Source organism: Danio rerio, chromosome 12 (assembly GCF_052040795.2).
Source record: "Danio rerio strain M-AB ecotype USA chromosome 12, GRCz13ab, whole genome shotgun sequence".
NCBI classification, from domain to species: domain Eukaryota; kingdom Metazoa; phylum Chordata; class Actinopteri; order Cypriniformes; family Danionidae; genus Danio; species Danio rerio.
Window position 1 is genome coordinate 48,415,318 of NC_141032.1, and position 23,049 is coordinate 48,438,366.

Here is a 23,049-nt window from a genome sequence, read left to right on the forward strand (position 1 = left end):
GAATGCCTCTGGTTTAATTCCTTTCCAAACCAGACGGCATTTCTGTGTGGAGTTTGCTTGTTCTCCCCGTGGTCGCGTGGGTTTTCCCCGGGTCCTCCGGTTTCCTCCCACAGTTCAAAAACAAGCACTCTAAACAATTAATCCAAATACTTTAGCTAAACTTTGAGTACACCTTTCAGCATCCATATCTGACTTAGCTACAACAAGCAAGAGGGGGAGTCATCGAGATCTACCTGAGCTAAAACTCCCCTCTCACCCTGCAACGGGAGGGAGCACAAGGCTCGAGGATCTTTTAAGCTCAGGGCTCTCTCCCGGGACAGCACGCCAAACTAGCTTTATTATCAATCATCAGCTAAGTGTGAACTCTTGAAATCAGCCTTAAAGCAAAGACCATGCGGGTCAGGTAGATGAAACGGTAGGCTACAAATAAATAATTCATTATGAATTCATTAATTATTCCTAAATAATGAATTCACCGCCGCCTACGACGACGATGACATTGTCCATCGTGATGTTTCACATTAGACATCATAGGATGCCAAATTGGTTGTCATCGCCCAACCCTAGCGTGCTGCATTTATTAATGCATTGCTTCATAAGGTCTGATCATGATCATTCTTCTGGAAACCTCAAATCTCACCAGTCAAAAATCCTCCATAATTGTTGTTCAGCCATCGGGCATCTGGGACGTCCCGCTCACACTGCGTCCTTAAGAGACCCATTATTTATTGCCAACTCCAATTAGATTCTCTATATTAAAGTGACAGCTTATGCCAGAGACATGAAACATGTCTGATTTTCTTTTGTTTCGCAGTCACGATGAAAACGAGCTCAGCAGATTCACAGAGAGAATGAACTGATAACTTAATCTGTAATTATGTCGTAACGCTGGGTTATTTTGAACAGGCTGTGGGTAGACGTTCGCTGCGCACTGGGTTGTGAAACTGCGACACGTTTATGACCTGATGGGAAGCTAATGCTGCTAAAATGACATTGTTTAAATCATACATGGCTTGTTAATTCATCAACGTGACACCTTTGTTTAGACATATTCTGGAAAATGCGAAGAATTGTACAGGCGTGTTTTATTAATTCATTCATTTTCTTGTCGGCTTAGTCCCTTTATTAATCAGGGGTCGCCACAGTGGATTGAACTGCCAACTTATCCAGCATATGTTTCACGCAGTGGATGCTGTTTCAGCTGCAACCCATCACTGGGAAACATCCATACACACTCATTCACACACATCCTCTATGGACAATTTAGCTCACCCAGTTCACCTGTACCACATGTTTTTAGACTTGTGGAGTTAAACCCAGAGCACCTGGAGGAAACCCACGACAACACGCGGAGAACATGCAAACTCCACACAGAAATGCCAACTGACCCAGCCGGGGCTTGAAACAGCGAAATTCTTGCTGTGAGGTGATTGTGCTACCCACTGTGCCACCGTGCTGCTCAGGTTTTATTCATTCATTCATTTCTTTTTGGCTTAGTCCAGAGGTGTCTTAGCTCGCTCCTAGAGGGCCGTTGTCCTGCAGAATTTAGCTCCAACTTGCTTCAACACACCCACAGGGATGTTTCTAGACCGCCTAGTAAGAGCAAGATTAGCTATCCCAGTTGTGTGTGTGTGGATGTTTCCCAGAGATGGGTTGCGGCTGGAAGGGCATCTGCTGCTTAAAAACTTGCTGGATAAGTTGGCGGTTCATTCCGCTGTGGCGACCCCGGATTAATAAATGGACTAAGCCGACAAGAAAATGAATGAATGAATGAATGAATGGTGTTAGAAGTCACCAAGCTTCACAATTTTTTGTTAAAAGACTGTCAACTCAAAAAACGTTTATTTATTAATAAACCATTTGTAATCCTATTAGTAAGATTAGAGTGGATCACCTTTTGAATTTGGGGGGTATTTTAGCAGGGTGAATTAGCTTCTTTTTTGTGGGAGTTTTAATCATCTGACAGCGGCTTTATTCTTCTCTCACAGGCTAACTTAAACGCTAATGCAAGCTTTCGCATTCAACTGAATGTTTATCGTTCCCAAAACAAGACAGGCTGTTGATAATCTCCAATGTGTTATCCCTGTATGTGTGTGTGCGTGATTTGAGCAGCAGTGACAGTGGCAGGTGCTGATGATTAGCCAATCAGAGCACTCCTCTCTCTCTGCCCGTCATCTGGCACGCTGAAATAACGCTCCGTTTGATTGACAGCTGCATCCAGGTTCACAGTTTACTGCTTTCACTGAAAGAGCCAGAAATGCCAATTTAGACAGGAGTGACAAAAAGTTTCCATCTAAATGGAATAATTTTACCACAGGGAATTCTCCGCTCGGGGAAGGAAGGAGTCAACAGTGGGTTTTTCTTCTCCTAACAAGGCCTGAATGACAAACACACACACGACAGATAGCGGCTGACGGAAGAGACGCAGAAAAACACCCGCAGCAGGAGAAACTACACTTTCTCTCCGGTCAGATAAAGCCTCACACACACACACACACACACACATTTATCGTAGTTTACCACTATTAACATACATAAAAATCCCAATTTTCACTTTGAGATCAAATTAATACACAAATACACTTAATTGAACATGTTTTTACTCCAAAATCGCTATTTAGAAGAACACTATATGATACTGCATGCAGTATACATGAATACAACATATTACTGTGAATTTTTACATTAAATACTGTGAAGCGATACTAATGTGGTTTACTGTGAAAATTACAGTAATTTGTTGTGAAAATCTGGAAATTTTTTACAGTGCAGGTTTACTATCTTCATACTGTCTAGGGGAGAGCAGGGCACAAAGTAACACTTTTTGGTTTTGGCCAAATAATGAACAAAGGGGTTAGAAAACCATTTGTTTTTTTTTTCATCAACAACATATAAGCCTCTATATATACAAACATTTTAAGTCAGAATTATTAGCCCCCCTGAATTATTAGCCCCCCTGAATTATTAGCCCCCATGTTTAATTTTTTCCCCAATTTCTGTTTAACAGAGAAAATTTCTTTTAAACAAATTTATAAACATAATAGTTTTAATTACTCATTTCCAATAACTGATTTATCAGGCAGGTTAGGGTAATTAGGCAAGTAATTGTATAACGATGGTTTGTTCTGTATTTATTAAAATGTTTTTTTTTTAATGTAAAACTGCTTTATTCTAGCCGAAATAAAACAAATAAAAGTTTCTCTAGAAGAAAAAATCAGACACACTGTGAAAATTTCCTTGCTCTGTTAAACATCATTTGGGAAATATTTAAAAAAGATCAAAGGGGGGCTTATAATTCTGACTTCAAGTGTGTGTGCGTGTGCGTGTGTGTGTGTGTGTCTGTGTATGTGTGTGCGTGTGTGTGTGTGTATGCATATATATATATATATATATATATATATATATATATATATATATATATATATATATATATATATATATATGTATATGTATATATATATATATATATATGTATATATATATATATATGTATATATATATATATATATATATGTATATATATATATATGTATATATATATATATATATATGTATATATATATATATATGTATATATATATATATATGTATATATATATATATATGTATATATATATATATATATGTATATATATATATATATATATGTATATATATATATGTATATATATATATATATATATATATATATATATATATATATATATATATATATATATATATATATATATATATATATATATGTATTGTGTCTTATATCTTTTTTCTCTGGCGCTTCAAGAAGAACCAATAATTTAATGGTCAGATTTTGTTATAGACAAATAAAAAAAGATCTCTCCTAGGGCCTATAGTGATTTTGTGAACTTACCTCAATCAATCTAGTCTGTTCTTCTTTATTTATAATCAATAATGAAGCGCAAAATAATTCTCCATAAGCCTGCAGGATTAAGAGAGGGAGAAAACTCATTTCCAAGAGAAAACTCGTTGCATCCAGTGTGAGAATCTCTGCATAAACGCCTGGCTCTTTTTGTGAGGTCTCCGCTAATTGAATTCATCACCGTTTCTCGAAATAATATTTCAGCTTTTCAGGGCCCGGAGAGGTGAGACATTTTATATGCTCAGTGATCCATATCATAAAGAAAACAGTCTCTGGCGCTCTTCCCAGCCACGCTGATCTCTGGCTCCCGTAAAGAAGTTCTTCTATTTAGCTTTAAATTCCCTGATTGCTTTTTTTTGTGTGTGAATAAACAAAATAGAAGTCAGTCCATTAAGCAGTGAGCTGCTCATAAAGCCTTGAGGCATCATTCTCAGGAGAGACTCACAAAGAGACTAAAAGTCAATTAGTTCAGTTTTATTTACAAATAAACACAAAGCCTGTTTGCATTTGCATTTTGTTGTCAAATCAAACTGCTATTGAAGACAGTAATGCGTTCATAATAAGTCATAATGCAACCTAGTTTCTCTATTTTGCAAACAATTTTTAAACCGTGAATTTCTACAATGGTGGTGCAGTAGGTAGTGCTGTCGCCTCACAGCAAGAAGGTTGTTGGTTCGATCCTCGGCTGAGTTAGCGTTTCTGTGTGGAGTTTGCATGTTCTACCTGCGTTCGCCTGGGTTTCCTCCGGGTTCTTCGGTTTCCCCCACAGTCCAAAGAGTCAAGACATGCAGTACAGGTGAATTGGGTAGGCTAAATTGTCCGTTGTGTGTGTGTGTGTGTGTGTGTGTGTGTGTGTGTGTGTGTGTGTGTGTGTGGATGTTTCCCAAAGATGGGTTGCGGCTGAAAGGGCATCCGCTGCATAAAAATGTCCTTGATAAGTTGGCGGTTCATTACACTGTGGCGACCCCGGATTAATAAAGGGACTAAGGCGACAAGACAATAAAGGATTGAATGAATATTTCTACAATTATAATTAAGTGTAGAAATAATATTGGAAATCTATTTGTGTGTTTGAGCACCTTTATTTGCCAAAAAGTGTTTTAAATAAACAAATAAATAATATTCTAACAAAATATGTATATTATGGATGAACCAGTGAAGGACTAAAAAACTGATCAAATTCAGTTTAATGAATTGTATTGAAGTCCATTGATTCCAATGTTAATTCTGGAAATTCTCACAATGTAAAGATATTTTGCATACAATTTTTGTTGTATTGTATGTGACTACAGTAGGTACACATATTGTTAATAAAATACACCATAAAATAAATATATTTATTTAATAATATGTATATATATATCACACTTGGGCGGATTAGTGGCCCAGTAGGTAGTGCTGTTGCCTCACAGCAAGAAGGTCACTGGGTCGCGGGTTCGTTTATCGTTTCTGTGTGGAGTTTGCATGTTCTCTCTGCATGGGTTTCCTCCGGGTGCTCCGGTTTACCCCACAGTCCAAAGACATGCGGATCAGGTGAATTGGGTAGGCTAAATTGTCCATAGTGTATGAATGTGTGTGTGAATGAGTGTTTGTGGATGTTTCCCAGAGATGGTTTGCGACTGGAAGGGTAAAAACATGCTGGATAAGTTGGCGGTTCATTCCGCTTCCGGATTAATAAAGGGTTTGAGCCGACAAGAAAATGAATGAATATTTATCACACATTGTTGTGGATTTATTAGTAGTAAATAAAAATAGTGATTTTTGCCTCAAACTCCTAATTTGCAGCTTCATTCATTCATTCATTTTCTTGTCGGCGTAGTCCCTTTATTAATCCGGGGTCGCAACAGCGGAATGAACCGCCAACTTATCCAGCAAGTTTTTACGCAGCAGATGCCCATCCAGCCGCAACCCATCTCTGGGAAACATCCACACACACTCATACACTACGGACAATTTAGCCTACCCACTTCACCTGTACCACATGTCTTTGGACGCGAAGGCAGGGAGAACATGCAAACTCCTCACAGAAATGCCAACTGAGCCGAGGTTCGAACCAGCGACCTTCTTGCTGTGAGGCGACAGCACTACCTACTGCGCCACTACCTCGCCCTAATTTGCAGCTTATTAATAGTTATTAATGCAGTAGTTGGGTTTAGGTATAAGGTTTGATTAGAGATGTACAGGGTGGGCCATTTATATAGATACACCTTAATAAAATGGTAATTGTTGGTGATGTATGTGAAGGGGCAAACTTTTCAAGATGGGTGGTGATCATGGTGGCCATTTTGAAGTCGGCCATCTTGGATGCAACTTTTGTTTTTTCAATAGGAAGAGGGTCATGTGACACATCAAACTTATTGAGAATTTCACAAGAAAAACAATTGTGTGCTTAGTTTTAACTTTATTCTTTCATAAGTTATTTGTAAGTTTCTGACCACTTAAACAACAAAGATAGTGGGGCCATTCTTCATCACTGGAAACCTCATGGCCACTGGATATTAGAAATTGCTTCATGATGATGTGTTTCCCTCTTTATGCACTGAAGCTGGCATGTTCCCTGAGTTTTTCCAGCAACATGGTGCACCACTACATTATGGGTGTCAGGTTCGAGCATTCCTTGATGAACAGTTTCCTAGAAAGTGGATTAGTCATCGTGGGCCAGTTAAATGGCCCCCAAGGTCTCCCGATCTGACCCCCTTAGACTTTTCTCTTTAGGGTCATCTGAAGGCAATTTTCTATGGTGTGAAGATACAAGATGTGCAGCACCTGAAAATACGGATACTGGAAGCCTGTGCTGGCATTTCTCCTGCGGTGTTGCTATCAGTGTGTGAAGAGTGGGAGAAGAGGGTTGCATTGACAATCCAACACAATGGGCAGCACATTGAACACATTTTTATGTTTAAGTTACGTTAAAACCAAGCACACCGTTGTTTTTCTTGTGAAATTCCCAATGAGTTCGATGTGTCAAATGATTCTCTTCCTATTGAAAAAACAAAAGTTGGACCCAAGATGGCCGAGTTCAAAATGGCCACTATGATCACCACCCACCCAAAGTTGGCCCCCTCACATATACTAATGTGCCAGAAACAGGACGTTGATATCACCGAGCATTCCCATTTTATTAAGGTGAATCCATATAAATGGCCACCCTGTAGAGCAGTGATCACCAAACTTGTTCCTGGAGGGCCGGTGTCCTGGAGATTTTAGCTCCAACCCTAATCAAACACACCTGAACAAGCTAATCAAGGTCTACTTGAAATATCCATGCAGGTGTGTTGTGGCAAGTTGGAGCTAAATCCTGCTGGGACACCGGCCCTCCAGGACCGAGATTGGTGACCCCTTGCTGTAGAATAAGATCATACAGATTACATACTTTAGTAATATATTTCACAGCCAAAATCATAATAATAGGCAAGTAATAAGCCACTACTGTGGTGTTATAAAAAGTTAAATTAATTAATTTTAAAAAAACATACAGCACAGACCAAATGTTTGGACACACCTTCTCAGTCAGAGAGTTTTCTTTATTTTCATGACCATAAAAATTGTAGATTCACACTGAAGGCATCAAAACTATGAATTAACACTCGGGTCTAAAACGTTTTCCCATCACTGCTCTATAGCAATCGCTGATTTGCTCCTGTACTAGCAGGCAGGGCTTTATTCGCCGTATCGACTGTTACACATTTCCCCATTCAAAACTAAACCAGTGGCATGTCTTGTGTATTCCAGTGTTTGTTCATCATTCTTTGTTCATTATAGTCTTTCTTCAAATTTAAGTTCATACTAGTCAACATTAGTTAAAGGGCACCTAGGTTACCCCTTTTTTCAGATTTAATATAAGTCTTTTGCATCTCTAGAATATGTCTGTAAAGTTTTAGCTCAAAACACCCATCAGATTTTTCATTATACCTTTTACAAGATCCTGTTTTATACATTTTTCCAGCAGGGGGTTGTTTTGTCGTACTGCGCCTTTAAGGCAAGTCCTGCTGTTTCTACGTGCCTTTCTGCATGCCTTAATCTTCTCCCTCGGCTGCGTCAGACAACAGACAGACCTAAAGGAAGAAGATCTCATGTAGCGTTTGTGAGAAATACTACAGTAAGAACTTCACCAATGAGTATTTGTTGTGCAGTTGCATTGATGAGTCACACACAATATCGTTACAAAGTTCACGCGCGTAAACACACACACACACACACACACACACACACACACACACACACACAGACAGAGCGCGCTTAGCTTTGCACTGTTTTTTCAAGCAAATGTGACAGGATACAGGCTAATCTCCGCTGATGTCTGGATATCTGTTATGTTAATGTACAAAATATACCTGATTTAACGTCCACAAACCGGGATTGAAGCGTCTTCCTTTATAATTGTTCTGACTCGCGGCTGTGCTGATGAAGTAAAGCTGAAGTGAATCGCTGTACTTCATTACACACGTGCACTGTTTTAAAACATGTGAAACTAACTCTTGATCACATCTGATGATGATTGATGATCCTAGCGAATTGAACAGAGCTTTTATCCCCAGTTGATTTGCGCACGTCTGGTCTTGTTGACATGATTATACACGTGACTACCGAGACATGCTACGCAGGCTGTCAATCAATTTGGTGGGCAGGGGGACGACACTCCTACGTCAACTTGCAGTCGCTCTGAAAACCGTTCCAATTGGTCCACCGTTTTTATGTTGTTAAATTGAAAAAAAGAAGTGTGTGTGTTTATATTACCCCAATATGACGGTCTATACCAGGGGTGTCCAAACTACGGCCCGCGGGCCATCTGCGGACCATCAGGCCTTCAACTCTTACACTGGTGCCGAACGAGATCAAAAAGTAAAACAAATAGCAGCTGGCTCATCAGCTCAACATCAGCAGTTTTTTTTCGTGCTAATAAAGTGCAAGAAAATTCTACGCTGGCTAGTTATGATGTAGCCCAGCTAATCGCACAGCACAGGAAACCTTTCACTGAAGGAGAATTTAAAAAGGATGAGTGTTGCAAGTGTAATTTGCCCAGAGAAGATTCAAGGTTTTAAAAACGAAAGTCTTTCTAGAAAAACAGTTGGAAGATGAATTAAAATAACAAATTAAAATAATTCCATAACACACACACACACACACACACATACATACATAGATACACACATATATACACATATACATATATACACTATATATGCGCTTGTCTGTGTAATGTATGTAATATATGGCCCGGGACAACTTTTTTTTTTTTTTTTGCATCTGGCCCACGGCCCAAAAAGTTTGGACACCCCCGGTCTATACACTATACCTACACACATGTCTGTCCAAACAGCTTGAAAAGGAGATTTTTCACCATAGGTGCCTTTTAATGCACCCTGAGTTTACATGAACTAACAATGAACGACTGTATTTTCAATAACTAACATGAACAAATACTGTAATATATGTATTGTTCGTTGTTTGTTCATGTAAATGAATTAGCTAGCATTAACTAATACAACAACCTTATTGTAAAGTGTTACCATGTGATGTCTAGGATCATTTTAGAGGTGCGATTTGGTTAGTTAGGACAGGGGTTCCCAAACTTTTTAGCCCGCTACCCCAAAAATAATCATATCAGTGGCTCGCGACCCCCATTTTTCAACGTGGTTGTACTGTAAATTTGTAAACGTTGCAGACACAACTATAGGCAAATATAAACATGAGCTTATTGACAACACAAAAATGCAACAGTCTATTAGCCATATAATGTTTTTTAAAGTCATTTGTGGATTTAATTATATTTTGCTTTTAAAATTAAAGGCTGATGGCTGATTGTTATTTTTATTTTGTTGTTTCTTTAATGCAACTATTAACTATATTCTGTCGGTTATGAATAAAATATGGTAATTCTAATAGTTTAATAAAATTTATTTGAGTTTTGGATATCACCAAGCGACCCCTTGTCATTGTCCCGCGACCCCCCAGGGGGTCCCGACCCCCACTTTGAGAACCATTGAGTTAGGAGACATATTGTTTGCACTTAGAAGCTCAAAGTTATTGTATTAGAAATAAAAGCAGAGAGAGGGGGCTCAGATTTGATCAGAATGTATTTACAGTACAGAAATGACATTTCACACAAAATAATTTTAAAAAGTATTATTTCACAAAATAACATAAATAATGAACAAAGCAAACATGTCAGTAGTTTTATAGTTTATGCATACAACGGCTTTTCTTTGCTCTGCATAGGATTTGTACATATCTTGGAAATGTCTTACTATAATACTGTTTGTACAATGCAACGGCACGACTGTAAAATAAAAAATGGACATCAACGAAAAAAAGTCTTTGGCAAATGTGACACAAGTACATTCTCTCAACTGTAACGTATACGATAGAACTGCAGTAGTTTGAGTTTACAGTACGTGATTATGAAGGATGCTTTGCTGAATTGCACTTGTCGTAAAGCGTCAAACAAACCTTTTTATTTTTGCATTATTGAAACAGCTTGATGATCCCAAAATGCTTTGAGTTCTGTAAAGTAAATGGTAAAGCCGATAACCAGTGACCGACCCATCTGTTGATGAGCTGAACAGCTGCTACATACTCTGTAAACACATTTAGAGGTTTAAGTGCTTTGTCTGATCAGTAGTACATGTTTATTTCTTCTCAAAAATCTGAAATGCATCCAATCTGATTGAAGACTGAATACGTTCGCTGTTTGTTCAATCAAGACTGAGGAGATCTCGTAAAGAGCACAACCTATAGTGCAAAGAAAGCAATAGCCTTAAGGGGTGAATTCACTAAAATGCTTCTGCGTAACATTTTACTTTACTTAAAGGGAGTGCTTATAAGACTGTCATGTAATTTTCATAGTCATAAAGTAACATTACGTGAATGTAAATGAGATTTAATGCATATTTAAAACATTTGTTGGATTTACTACTTTTTTTAAAGGTTGTGGTTACAAACAATTTATATAGGCTGAATTTAAACAAACTAAGGTTAACATTACTACATATAATTCATTCATTAATTTTCTTGTCGGCTTAGTCCCTTTATTAATCCGGGGTCGCCACAGCGGAATGAACCGCCAACTTATCCAGCACGTTTTTACGCAGCGGAGCCCTTCCAGCTGCAACATATCTTTGGGAAACATCCACACACACACACACACACACACACACACACACACACACACACACACACTCATACACTATGGACAATTTAGCCTACCCAATTCACCTGTACCGCATGTCTTTGGACTGTGGGGTAAATCGGAGCACCTGGAGGAAACCCACGCGAACTCAGGGAGAACATGCAAACTCCACACAGAAATGCCATCTGAGCCGAGGTTTGAACCAGCGACCTTCTTGCTGTGAGACGACAGCACTACCTACTGCGCCACTACGTCACCTACATTTAATTTGTTTGTTAAAATTCAGCCCATATAAATTGTTTGCAAGCCTTAAAGATATTTAGTAAATCCGAGTCTCAGTCACTCAGTTTTGTCGTTTTACTTGCAAAGATGACATTGTTGATGAGATGAACTTCACAAACAAATTTATCAGTCTTTGTCACGACGACTGGACATTATCAAGTCTGCAAAACTTGTCATAAGTCTGTCATAAACATGATTGTTACGATATAGTTGTCATGAATATTTTTCAGATCACTTTTTTCAGTGGAACTAATTAATTTGTCTTTAATTTTTCTCATTAAAAGCATCAGTACTCTGACAAATAATTTTATAACAGCGTCATTATTATTTGAATACAATTTAATGACAAGTAGTAGTGGGCAGAGCGAGGCTTCATGAAACAGTCGAAGCAAATGTGTCGAAACTTCGAAACGTTTTGAAACCGTCTCTACAGTGACACCTAGTGGTCATTTTTTTATGTATTGCTCTGGAATAGCTTCAGCACAAAAACAGTTACGCAAATTAAGGAATTATACCCCACGTTGTGGAATTGAGGTTTAGTGGAAAGTGATTTAGTGGAGCGGTGAGAGTTCCAGACATGCAGAGCATGCAGAGATAATGGGTTCGAGTCTAGGGGATGCAGCTATTGAGTTTTTAAACGCTCTGTTCTTGTGACGTGTTTTGTTTTACATTAGGTGTGACATCCAAATAAACACTTTGTGAATAAATATGTCTTGTTTTGGTCATAAAAATAAACAAGATTAAAATACATTGAGTATTTGTCGGGATTGCTGTTTTGGGTTATCCAGAGCTGTATGACTTCACAAATAAAGAAAATCACAATATTTGTAATTATTAAAATTCTATTGATGTCAACAGCAACACTCTCGAACAATACCCAGCTGATTCAGTCGTTGCCTATCGACATAAAGCGCACTGTGCTCATTTTTTTCTTGTCAACAAAAATTTGGTGCGGTGCAACCTCGCGTTTTTGGAATGTAAATGAGCGTTTGGTGTGATCGACTTAGTCTTGTGACGTAGGTGTTTCAAATCACTTTAGTCACATGACCTGCATGTTTCGAATTGCTTTAGTCACATGACCTGGGTGTTTAAAATCACTTTAGTCAGGTGACTTGGGTTTTTCAGATCGCTTTAGACACGTGACCAAGGTTTTTTGAATCGCTTTTGTCATGTGACCAGCATGTTTCGAATCACCTTAGACACGTGACCTAGGTCTTTCGAATGGCTTTAGTCACATGACCTGGGTGTTTTTGAATCGCTTTAGTGTGTGACCTGGGTGTTTCGAATTGATTTAGTGACGTGACCCGGGGGTTTCGAATCACTTTAGTCACATGACCTTGGTGCTTTGAATTGCTTTAGTGACGTGACCTAAATGTTTCAAATCCCTTTAGTCACGTGACCTGGGTTTTTCAGATTGCTTTAGTCATGTGACCAAGGTGTTTTGAATCGCTTTAGTCACATGACCTGGGTGTTTTGAATCGCTTTAGTGTGTGACCTGGGAGTTTTCAATTGATTTAGTTACGTGACCTGGGTGTTTAGAATCACTTTAGTCACATGACCTAGGTGTTTCAAATCGCTTTAGTCACGTGACCAATGTGTTTTGAATCGCTTTAGTCATGAACTGAGTGTTTCGAATAACTTTCGTCAGCTCAGTTTTACATCAGCCATCCCTAATGATAACTTGAGGTCAAGAAAAATATTAATGAAGGTGTTATAACATTCCTGACACATTTATAATGTCCTTAAGACATTCATGTTTATGACAGATTTATGACAAGTTTTGTTATCTAGATAATGTCATGTTGTCATAACAAACAAATCTGAAACAATGTCTTCTTCGCATTCAAAATTACGAATCGAATGACCATCGATAAGCATAAGCACTCATAAGCATGCATAAAATCTCATTCATATTCATAACGTGCCATGTCCTGATTATGTCTTATAAACACCCCCTTCAAGTAGTGTGAAAGTGAATCAGCATTTCTCATTTGCTGATCACCTGAAAAACTCCTGATTTTGATATTTTAGAGAATCAGCATCATGCGATCAGTGCTAACACTTACTGAACCCCCCCTTGAGAAATTAATGATATAAACACATTTAAAAAAAGAACTGCATAATGAATGAAAACAATCCATGCACACTGATGCCTCTGTCTTTATAAAAACCACATACAAAAAGGCGTCTTCCACTTAGAATCAAATCTGGCCTCAGCAGCAGGTCAGTTTATCTCCTCGTTTATTTTTTTCTCTTGTTCGTGTCTGATTGTTTCTCACAGAAGTGGCGTCCAGAGGGAAAAGAAGGCCGAGTTTCTGTTGATTTCTCCATGCTGAGTTTGAGCATACTGTTCACATTGTTTTTACTGTGCATTGAGCATAAAGTTTAGAGTTGTTTTACTGCTTTTCAGAGACACACACACACACACACACACACACACACCGAGAGCGAAACCTGTAAGGAGAATCTACAACCATGCGTTTGAAAGCATTGACCCAGGTTCATTGTGTTCGTATTGTAGGTATTCACAAAAAAATGGATGCTTTTATGTATTTGGGTAAACACTGAAACATATATATATATATATATATATATATATATATATATATATATATATATATATATATATATATATATATATATATATATATAGGTATAAATGCTCTTACATATGTAGATATCAATCCAATTATGTGTGTAATACAGACCAACTGCTGGATTATTATTTTTTAATTATTCTATATGACCAAATTTTTAAAAGATATATTAATAAAGCAAAATTTTGTGAAATAGTTCAATTAAAAATAGAAAATAAACAAATTAATTAAATAAACAAATTAATTAAACAAATAAAAAAATATTTAGCCTTTTCTAAATAAGCATCTTTTTGTTAGCAGTTTGAAGTAATTTTTTTTTAATTGTGTTTATATGATCAAATTGTCATTGTTTGGGTCTCTCCATATTTTACCCAATTTGAATATCAAATAACGTTAAATTTCTTAGAACATGCAGTTTTTTGTTGTTGTTTTTTTTTTTTTTTTTTTTACACAATTTGGAGTCAAATATGGACAAATTTGAGAATACATAACAATAAGTGTCAATTTGATGTAATTCAGATTTACTTATCACTTGCAAGCATGATAAATAAGCTTTCCATTGATGTATACTTTCTTCTGATAAGATAAGATCATATTTGTTTGAGATACAACTACAAGAAATTGAAAAAAAATTTTTATATATATATATATATATATATATATATATATATATATATATATATATATATATATATATATATATATATATATATATTTAGAGTTGGAAATTTGCGAATAATATTCATGGTACATGATCTTTACTTTATATCGTGATGATTTTTGGCATTAAAAATCTATTATTTTGACCCATCTAAAATATTTTTCCTTATTACCAAATTTATACCTGTGAAATGTTTGACTGGTTTTGTGCTCCAGGGTCACAAATTAAACTACAAATATAACCCATCAGTTGGGTTTGTCCATATTTGAGTGTTCATAGCATTTACCCTTAAAATAGTTTAAACTGTAAACACACTTTATATTCATGAACATGCCCAAAGCTTGATATTGTTCATGTCAGTGTCTAACCCATTATTTGTGTAGATATTTATTAATAAAGTGGCCAAATGAATGTATTTGGATAGAGACTGAAAGACTTTTACAGCATCTGTAAATGTTCTTACTTTGAAAAACTGTGCAAATAAAAAAATGCTGAATTGTTTTGACCAAATCTTTTAGTCAAATACGGTAACTTGATCATTGCGTTAAACATTTAACTAATAAATTTAACAGAATAGGTGGGTTTCTCTATTTATGACACATTTATAATAGCATTTACACTTCAGATGCTGTAAATGCATTTATTTTACAGTATAAACACACGTTATGGTTATGAAAATGCCCAAAGCTTCATTTCAGTGTATATCCGAACACCAGCACCACTTTTTAAATATGAATACCCATCAAAATGAATGCGAAAACAAAATACAAAAGTATTATAAAAGCAGATGTTTATCCCATAGATTGTTTTAAAAACCATATTTACCATAGATATACATGTATAGTTCATTTATCAGTTTTTCTCCTCAAGTGTGGAAGCTCGCGTGATTGGCCGAATTGTCGTCGGAAGTTGTTTCTGTTCCCGATTGGTCTGTTCTTCATCATGTGACCACATGTGTCCAATCAGCTGCTCTGCTCACACTGGCAGAATATGAAGTCCGAGTTGGTGGGCGTGTCTGGTCATTTGGTTGGCATGGTAACTAGTGGCGGTCATAGGCAGTGGCAGCAGTTGGGGGGGCGGAGCCTCTGGATGCACTATAATAATAGGGGGAACCTGAAAGTTAATAAGAAAGGAATGTACCATTTCAATACACCTTGACCGCATTTTAATTTATTAAATGCATAATTGTTTTTCGATGCTTCATAGTTTTGATTTGATCAACATTTTTACTAATGGATTTTGATACCAACAGTTGTTTTGGCCTATAGCACAATAGTAAAACTACAAGCAAAACAAACTGAACTGAGTACGTAAATGACTGGAAAATCAGTTAAATCAATTACTTTCTGCTGTTTTTATATTTGTGTTGTTTAAGAGTACAAAAATATAATATTGTCACTTCAGCAAATATTCAAATGCTTACAGCATATTTAGTTTGTTCACTGAAATATTCGCAAATATTTAAATCACGGGTGCTTTTTCATATGAAGGCCCAAAAACCAAACTTGATTGAGCGCTGTGGGTCGAAGCTAAATATGGCAAAATTTATTAAAGTTGCTCTTGGTGATTTACTAATTTATTTAATATTCAAAAATAACTAGAAAACATTGTTTTATATTATCTAATGCAGTACATATTTATACATTTTATAATGAACTTACTATAGTAAAAAAAAAAAAAAAATCCAATTTATAACAGAACGGAGTCACACTAGTCAAGGTACACTTGTTTTTGGCCTTGATTTGCTTGCCAATGTGTTCTGCATTGTCCTCTATCCATTGAGTGACAGTATTGTGTAAAAATCAGATTCATTCTTTTCAGCTTATTCCCTTTATTAATGAACCACCAGCATGTTTTTACGCAGCAGATGCCCTTTCAGCCACAACCCATCTTTGGGAAACATCCACACACACTCATTCAAACACGCACACATACACTACGGACAATTAAGCCTACCCAATTTACCTGTACCGCATGTCTTTGGACTGTGGGGGAAATTGGGGGAAACCCTGGCGAGCACAAGGAGAACATGCAAACTCCACACAGAAATGCCAACTGACCCAGCCGAGGCTCGAACCAGCGACCTTCTTGCTGTAAGGCGTCAGCACTACCTACTGCGCCACTGTGACGCCCCAAAATCAGATTCATTTACAGCATTTTTTGTAGCTCAGAAATAAAACAAACAAAAAAAGAATTGTTAATTTAGAAATTACGATCTCTGTTAAAGGCATTCGGCCAACCCTCCCCATCACTCTTGTCTCATGTGTGATGGAGTGCCAAATTAAAGGATACTTAGGCCAGTGGGCCCTATTTTGGACTTCTTTGATTTAAAAGCACAGGGATAAATATGATTAATGGTACAGATTTTATTAATAAAATAAAGACCACATAATGCATAAAATAAAAATTGGTCAAAATAAAATTGTATGTTAAGAAAGTGATATTTTCAGAAAGAAAAAAAATTAAACCACAAAGTATAGTAAAAATATTAGTTTGAACAATCAACTTTTTGCTCTAAATTAGCATGTTTCTTTTTTTTCTGATGTTTGATTTGAAAAATTATACATATTTATGCATTACATTATTATATTAATAATATAATATTGTGTGTGTGTGTATATATATATATATATATATATATATATACATACAGTTGAAGTCAGAATTATAAGCCCCCAGAATTTTTAGACCGCTTGTTTATTTTTTCCCCAATTTCTGTTTCAACACATTTTGCACCAATGTACAAAGCAATTTTTTTTTCAACACATTTCTAATCATAATAGTTTTAATAACTCATTTTTAATAACTGATTTATTTTATCTTTGCCATGATGACTGTAAATAATTTTTGACTAGATATTAATCAAGACACTTCTATACAGCTTAAAGTGACATTTAAAGGCTTAACTAGGTTAACTAGGTTAATTAGGCAGGTTAGAGTATTTAGGCAAGTTATTGTATAACGATGGTTTGTTCTGTAGATTATCGAGAAAAAATATAGCTTAATGGGGCTAATAATTTTGTTCCTAAAATTGTGTTTAAAAAATGTAAAACTGCTTTTAATCTTGCCAAAATAAAACAAAAGAGACTTTCTCCTGAAGAAAAAATATTATCAGACATACTGTGAAAATGTCCTTGCTCTGTTAAACATTATTTGGAAAATATTTAAAAAAGAAGAAATAAAATTGAAGGGGGCTAATAATTCTGACTTCAACTGTATATATATATATATATATATATATATATATATATATATATATATATATATATATATATATATATATATATATATATATATATATATATATATATATATATATTATACACATTTAAATAGCTATTTATGTATTATATATACCTAACAAAGTATTAAATATGAAACAATAGTGGTGTCTAGCACAAAACAATTTTATTGTAGAAAAGCACCCTGCATTGTAAAAAATGCTGGGTTTGACACAATCGATTTGTGTTGGGACAACATGACAAAATTAAGCTAACCTATTAGTTTTTACAAATTCATATGGATTGAACATAAAACTACTATGTTGTCCCACAAAAAAACTCAAGAATAATATAGTTTCAGCTTATTTTAAATGCAGTAAACATACTTTTTTAAAGTTTGTACATATGTTTAAAGTGAAGCTATAATTACTATGGTAAATGTTTGGCAATAGACGGATGTCTGGGGACACTCACTCAGTATTGCTGGGTTGCTGAATCTCCAGGCTTCATTGTAGGTGGTGTACTGTGGATGGCTGTAGGGATTCCCTGAAAATTCGCTCCCTGAAACGCAACACACACACACGCATGCAGATTAAAATAATGCGCCAACACTTTTGCTGTAGCTTTGGGAGTTCATAAAACCTCAAAGTTGTGCAGAAAATGTCAAAATATTGACGATTCCCACATTGCCCTGCTGTATGTCCATCTATATTTTTCAAAGCTTCTATTCTCTGTTGTGGAAATTGATTGTGTGGGAATAAAGCGAGAGCGCTGTGCTGAACAATGTTGGTCCGCCGCTGTTTTTTCTTTTATGGCATAATAAAGAGGTGTTTTTATATGCGCTGGCTGAGGGATGTGCATTAAATCTCTCTCAGAAGCAGCGGCTTTGAAGAGAGCTGCTTCTTCAACTCTTATTACCTGCAGCTGCTAAAAATAATGCAAGATCGAACCACATTTTACCAGTTAGTTTGAGCTCGGTGGCCACAAAACGCCTGTTAGAGAAGTTCATTCTTTAGTCAATGGAGGTTTGATGGTGTAAAGTTAAAGGTTTCCTGCATTCACACTGTATGAACTTCTCCAGACTGCTGTAAAAACCACGGGACTTCTTTTATTGAGTCTGTAGATGGTTTGCTTGTAAATATAAGCGTAAAGAAGTTCGATTGTGTGTGTTTTTTATGTTAAAAATGCTTGCTTGTATTGTGGTTTAATATATATGTCATCATTTTTATTTATTTTATTTTTTGCAAGACAATGAAGGACTACTAAGAATAAAACAACTCAACAAAACAGGAGGTTCTGCATGCCTACAGCAGGGGTCCGTTCTTCGTACGTGGATTATTCAGTTAGCTGGATTTGGATATTGACGATTTGACACGATCCAGGATCGTTTCGTTCTTTAAAGCTGATCCGAGAGTTGTTGTCATGGCAACAGTTCTGCTAGGTCAAACCTGATCGGGAGCAGGTTCAATTCATATAAACAGGATTAGATCGGCTCAGTTCAAGCAAAGATAATAGAGAAAGTATGTACCGAATTCTGATATTTTCTTACAGTAGTAGTTTTATACACTTGGGAAAATGGTACATACTTTTAAACTATATATATATATAAAGTTATAGTCATTAATAAAATAAATAAAGTTATACATATTAATAAAATGTATGGAACCTGCACCCTCGAAATGAAAATACAAAGACTTCCATCTGGTGCAAAGAGAAAACTTATTGATATGAACTTTTTAGATCGCTTTAGTACAAATTGTGTATAATAGAATTTTTTTTTTAAAGCAATAATACATTTATGCAGTCATAAACATGTTTTGATAGTTAATATGCTGGTGATTTGATGCTTCACAAAAGTTGCAGACGCCTTTACCAATATGAAAATGCTTTTGTAAACATCCAGTTATTCTTTACACCGATTAAAAAACGGCTACTATAATGAAGAAAATATTTTCTAAATGTAGAACTAAATACATTGATTTGCATTGAAATGCATGATGAATACTCTTGTCTTGACACATGAAAGAGTAAAGCCTGCAGGCCACAACAAATGTGGAAGGTTATTGCGTGTCATATTTAACAAACCGTTCACTGCTAATTTGATGTAATTTTGCTCACATGGATAATTAAATATTAATCAGATGATGTCATTACGCTGCTGTGCCGTCAGCCAATCGTTGCATTGCTGATCATGATTTCGAGGATCGATAGATCTGTCCTTCACAACACACACAGCGATCTCAGATCAGTTCATCCAGACATTCTAATCTGATTCGCGAACTTGTTTGAAGAACCAAATTAGCGAGAGATCAGTTATCAAGATGAAAAGATCCAGGATCTGCCAAATAATCTTAGATCATTTAAGCGAGGTACGAAGAACGGACCCCTGGTCTAGCAGTAAACAAACACATGCAGAAACAATAAGATTAAATACATTCACATTTAGTCATTTAGCAGACTCTTTTGTCCAATGAAGAAGCATTCAGTGATTCAACAAGAAGAGGCAATACACACAACAAGTGCTAATTATACAAAGCAACTGTTTGTACTCAGAGAATTAAGCTCTAGATTAAGGAAGAGTGTCTTTTCATAGAGAGAAGAGTGTTTCTACAGGTCAAGCCCACTCACCTATGTGCGATGCACACTTTATAAATGTGCAATGTTTTATAATGTCTGGTGCAAGTCTCTGATAAAGTGTCAGAGAGATGGAAGAATGCGTTTACTACAGGTGGTTTGTCAAGTCCACTCACTTGTGTGAGGCACACTCTGAACTACATATTCATTCATTCCTTCATTTTCTTTTCAGGTGAATCCCTTTATTAATCTGGTGTCGCCACAGTGGAATGAACCGCCAACTTATCCGGCATATGTTTTATGTAGCGGATGCCCTTCCAGCTGCAACCCAGTACTGGTAAACACCCATACACTCTCATTCACACACATACACTACGGACAATTTATCCCACCCAATTCCCCTATAGCCCATGTGTTTGGACTGTGGGTGAAACCAGAGCACCTGGAGGAAACCCACGCCAACACTGGTAGAACATGCAAACTCCACACAGAAACGCCAACTGACCCAGCGACCTTCTTGCTGTGATTGTGCTACCTACTGTGCCACCGTGCTGCCCATTTCTTTTTACTAAATTAAAGATTATTGGTTACACTTCAAGGTCGCTGGTTCGATCCTCGGCTCAGTTGGCGTTTCTGTGTGGAGTTTGCATGTTCTCCCTGCGTTCGCGTGGGTTTCCTCCGAGTGCTCCGGTTTCCCCCACAGTCCTGAGACATGCAGTACAGGTGAATTGGGTAGGCTAAATTGTCCTTAGTGTATGAGTGTGTTTGAATGAGTGTTTGTGGATGTTGAGATGAGTTAAAGCTGGAAGGGCATCCGCTACATAAAAACGTGCTGGATAAGTTGGCGGTTCATTCTGCTGTGGCGACCCCAGATTAATAAATGGACTAAGCTAACAAGAAAATGAATGAATGAATGGTTACACTTCTTTTGCAGCTATTTTAATGCATCTAATTAACGTAAATGTTTATCCTCTCATTGTGTTTTACAGTAAATGAGTATCTTAAAGGGACAGTTCACCCAAAACTGAAAATCCTGTCAACATTTGCTCATCTTTGACTAGTTTCAAAACAGTTTTGTTTTTTATTTTAAACTTTTTGCAGAAATAATGATTTTATTCATAGCCTCAATTAGCAAAATTAGCTCTTAGATGTCACCATGTATGCCCAGTATATTCATTATTGGCCACACATTATTTTAATGAACAATTTGTGCTGGTAATTAACAACAAACTTTGACTTTTCTAAATAAAAATTTAAATAAAAAAACGATGGTAACTGGTTTTATGATGATGACCACTCAATTCCTTGGTGGTTGTTTGGAAAGTATTGTTAATATATGATGTCTTCTTTAGTGTTCAACAGAAGAAAGAAACTCATAATGGTTTGAAACCACTTGATGGAGAGTAAATAACGAGTAAGTGAAAAAAATAGGGTAAACTATTCTTTTTAGCAGCTGTGGGACAACAAAACTTCTTATTATTGTACATTTTATTTGCAGATACTCACCAGGAACCATTCCAGCCAGTGTGGATGTGGGATAGCTGCCCTGCCCTGTTGGAGGGACGTGAGGTGGATATCCAGGTAAGGTTGTGTTGGCCATATCTCGCCCTACAAACACACACACACACAAACACACACACACACACACACACACACACACACAAACACACACAAACACACCACACTTACTTTACTGTCGATCATCAATCAGCTCAGGACTGCATTTAAAACGTATTGCAGAAATATAGCAATATATATATATATATATATATATATATATATATATATATATATATATATATATATATATATATATATATATATATATATAATCTAAAATATATTATTTAAAAAAAAAAAAAAAAATATATATATATATATATATATATATATATATATATATATATATATATATATATATATATATATATATATATATATATATATATGTATATGCAGTTTGGAAATAAATCCTGGACATTGGATAAAAGCAGGGTTCTAAATTCTTGTTTTATTTTATTGACATGTTAAATGTAAAGGGTTTCACTGAAAATATTTTGGACATCTTTACTTTATAAATTAGAAAACGCTCTTAAAGGTGCAGTAGGTGATCGTCTTCAGAAGCAGTTTTTGTTGTGCTGGTTCAAAGTCTCCTCGCAGTCTAATAGTAATGATTACAGTATTTGATCTAAATGTGTTTATATGTATTTTTATATTTTGGGTAAGGCATAAAACTAAAAAATGTTCATCCAATTAAATAGAGTCAGACCAACATCTCTCATAATTCCGATAAGTAGCCCAATCTGTCTGTCAGCAAATGCAGATTTGAACAACTGTGCAGACGTTTGTACACAGCTCCGCCAACCGCTGCATGTTCACGAGAGAGAGCATGCCCACGATTGATCAAAACCTGCTGAATCTAAACTTTTTAAAAACCTGAATCAATATTGGAGTTACCTTTGCACGCTGGAGAAAAGATGACAATGGCTTTCTCTTAGACCGATAATGTTCTGTTTTTACACTGTTTTAACTTCACGCAGAGCTGATGTAATGTTAGATGTTGATGTTACAAATGTGTTATATCTTGACAGAAGTGCTGTTCAGCCACTAAAATCTTCCGATGAAAGACTGATAAGACTATTTTCAGTTTCATAAGGTCCTCTTACAGCATCGATGATGTAGATTTTAATTAGTTTAACAACAAAACA

General features: G+C 36.1%; 1 protein-coding gene and 1 long non-coding RNA gene across 2 annotated transcripts in view; one reads left to right on the plus strand and one right to left on the minus strand.

The window, feature by feature from the left end:
- Positions 1–23,049, plus strand: part of LOC137496855 (uncharacterized) — a 167,440-nt gene that overhangs the window by 115,081 nt on the left and 29,310 nt on the right. Inside the window, exons 8-10 of the long non-coding RNA XR_015504643.1 lie at positions 2,318–2,467; positions 21,694–21,755; positions 21,840–21,922. This is a non-coding gene — a long non-coding RNA (uncharacterized LOC137496855). The remainder of the gene's footprint in view (positions 1–2,317; positions 2,468–21,693; positions 21,756–21,839; positions 21,923–23,049) is intronic.
- The window catches only part of pax2b (paired box 2b), a gene marked incomplete at its 3' end in the record, with an annotated part of 73,047 nt that continues 64,578 nt past the window's right edge, over positions 14,581–23,049 (minus strand). Inside the window, 3 exon segments of the mRNA NM_131640.1 lie at positions 14,581–15,659; positions 18,242–18,328; positions 21,848–21,949. Of these exon segments, the coding sequence (NP_571715.1) occupies positions 15,586–15,659; positions 18,242–18,328; positions 21,848–21,949 (263 nt within the window).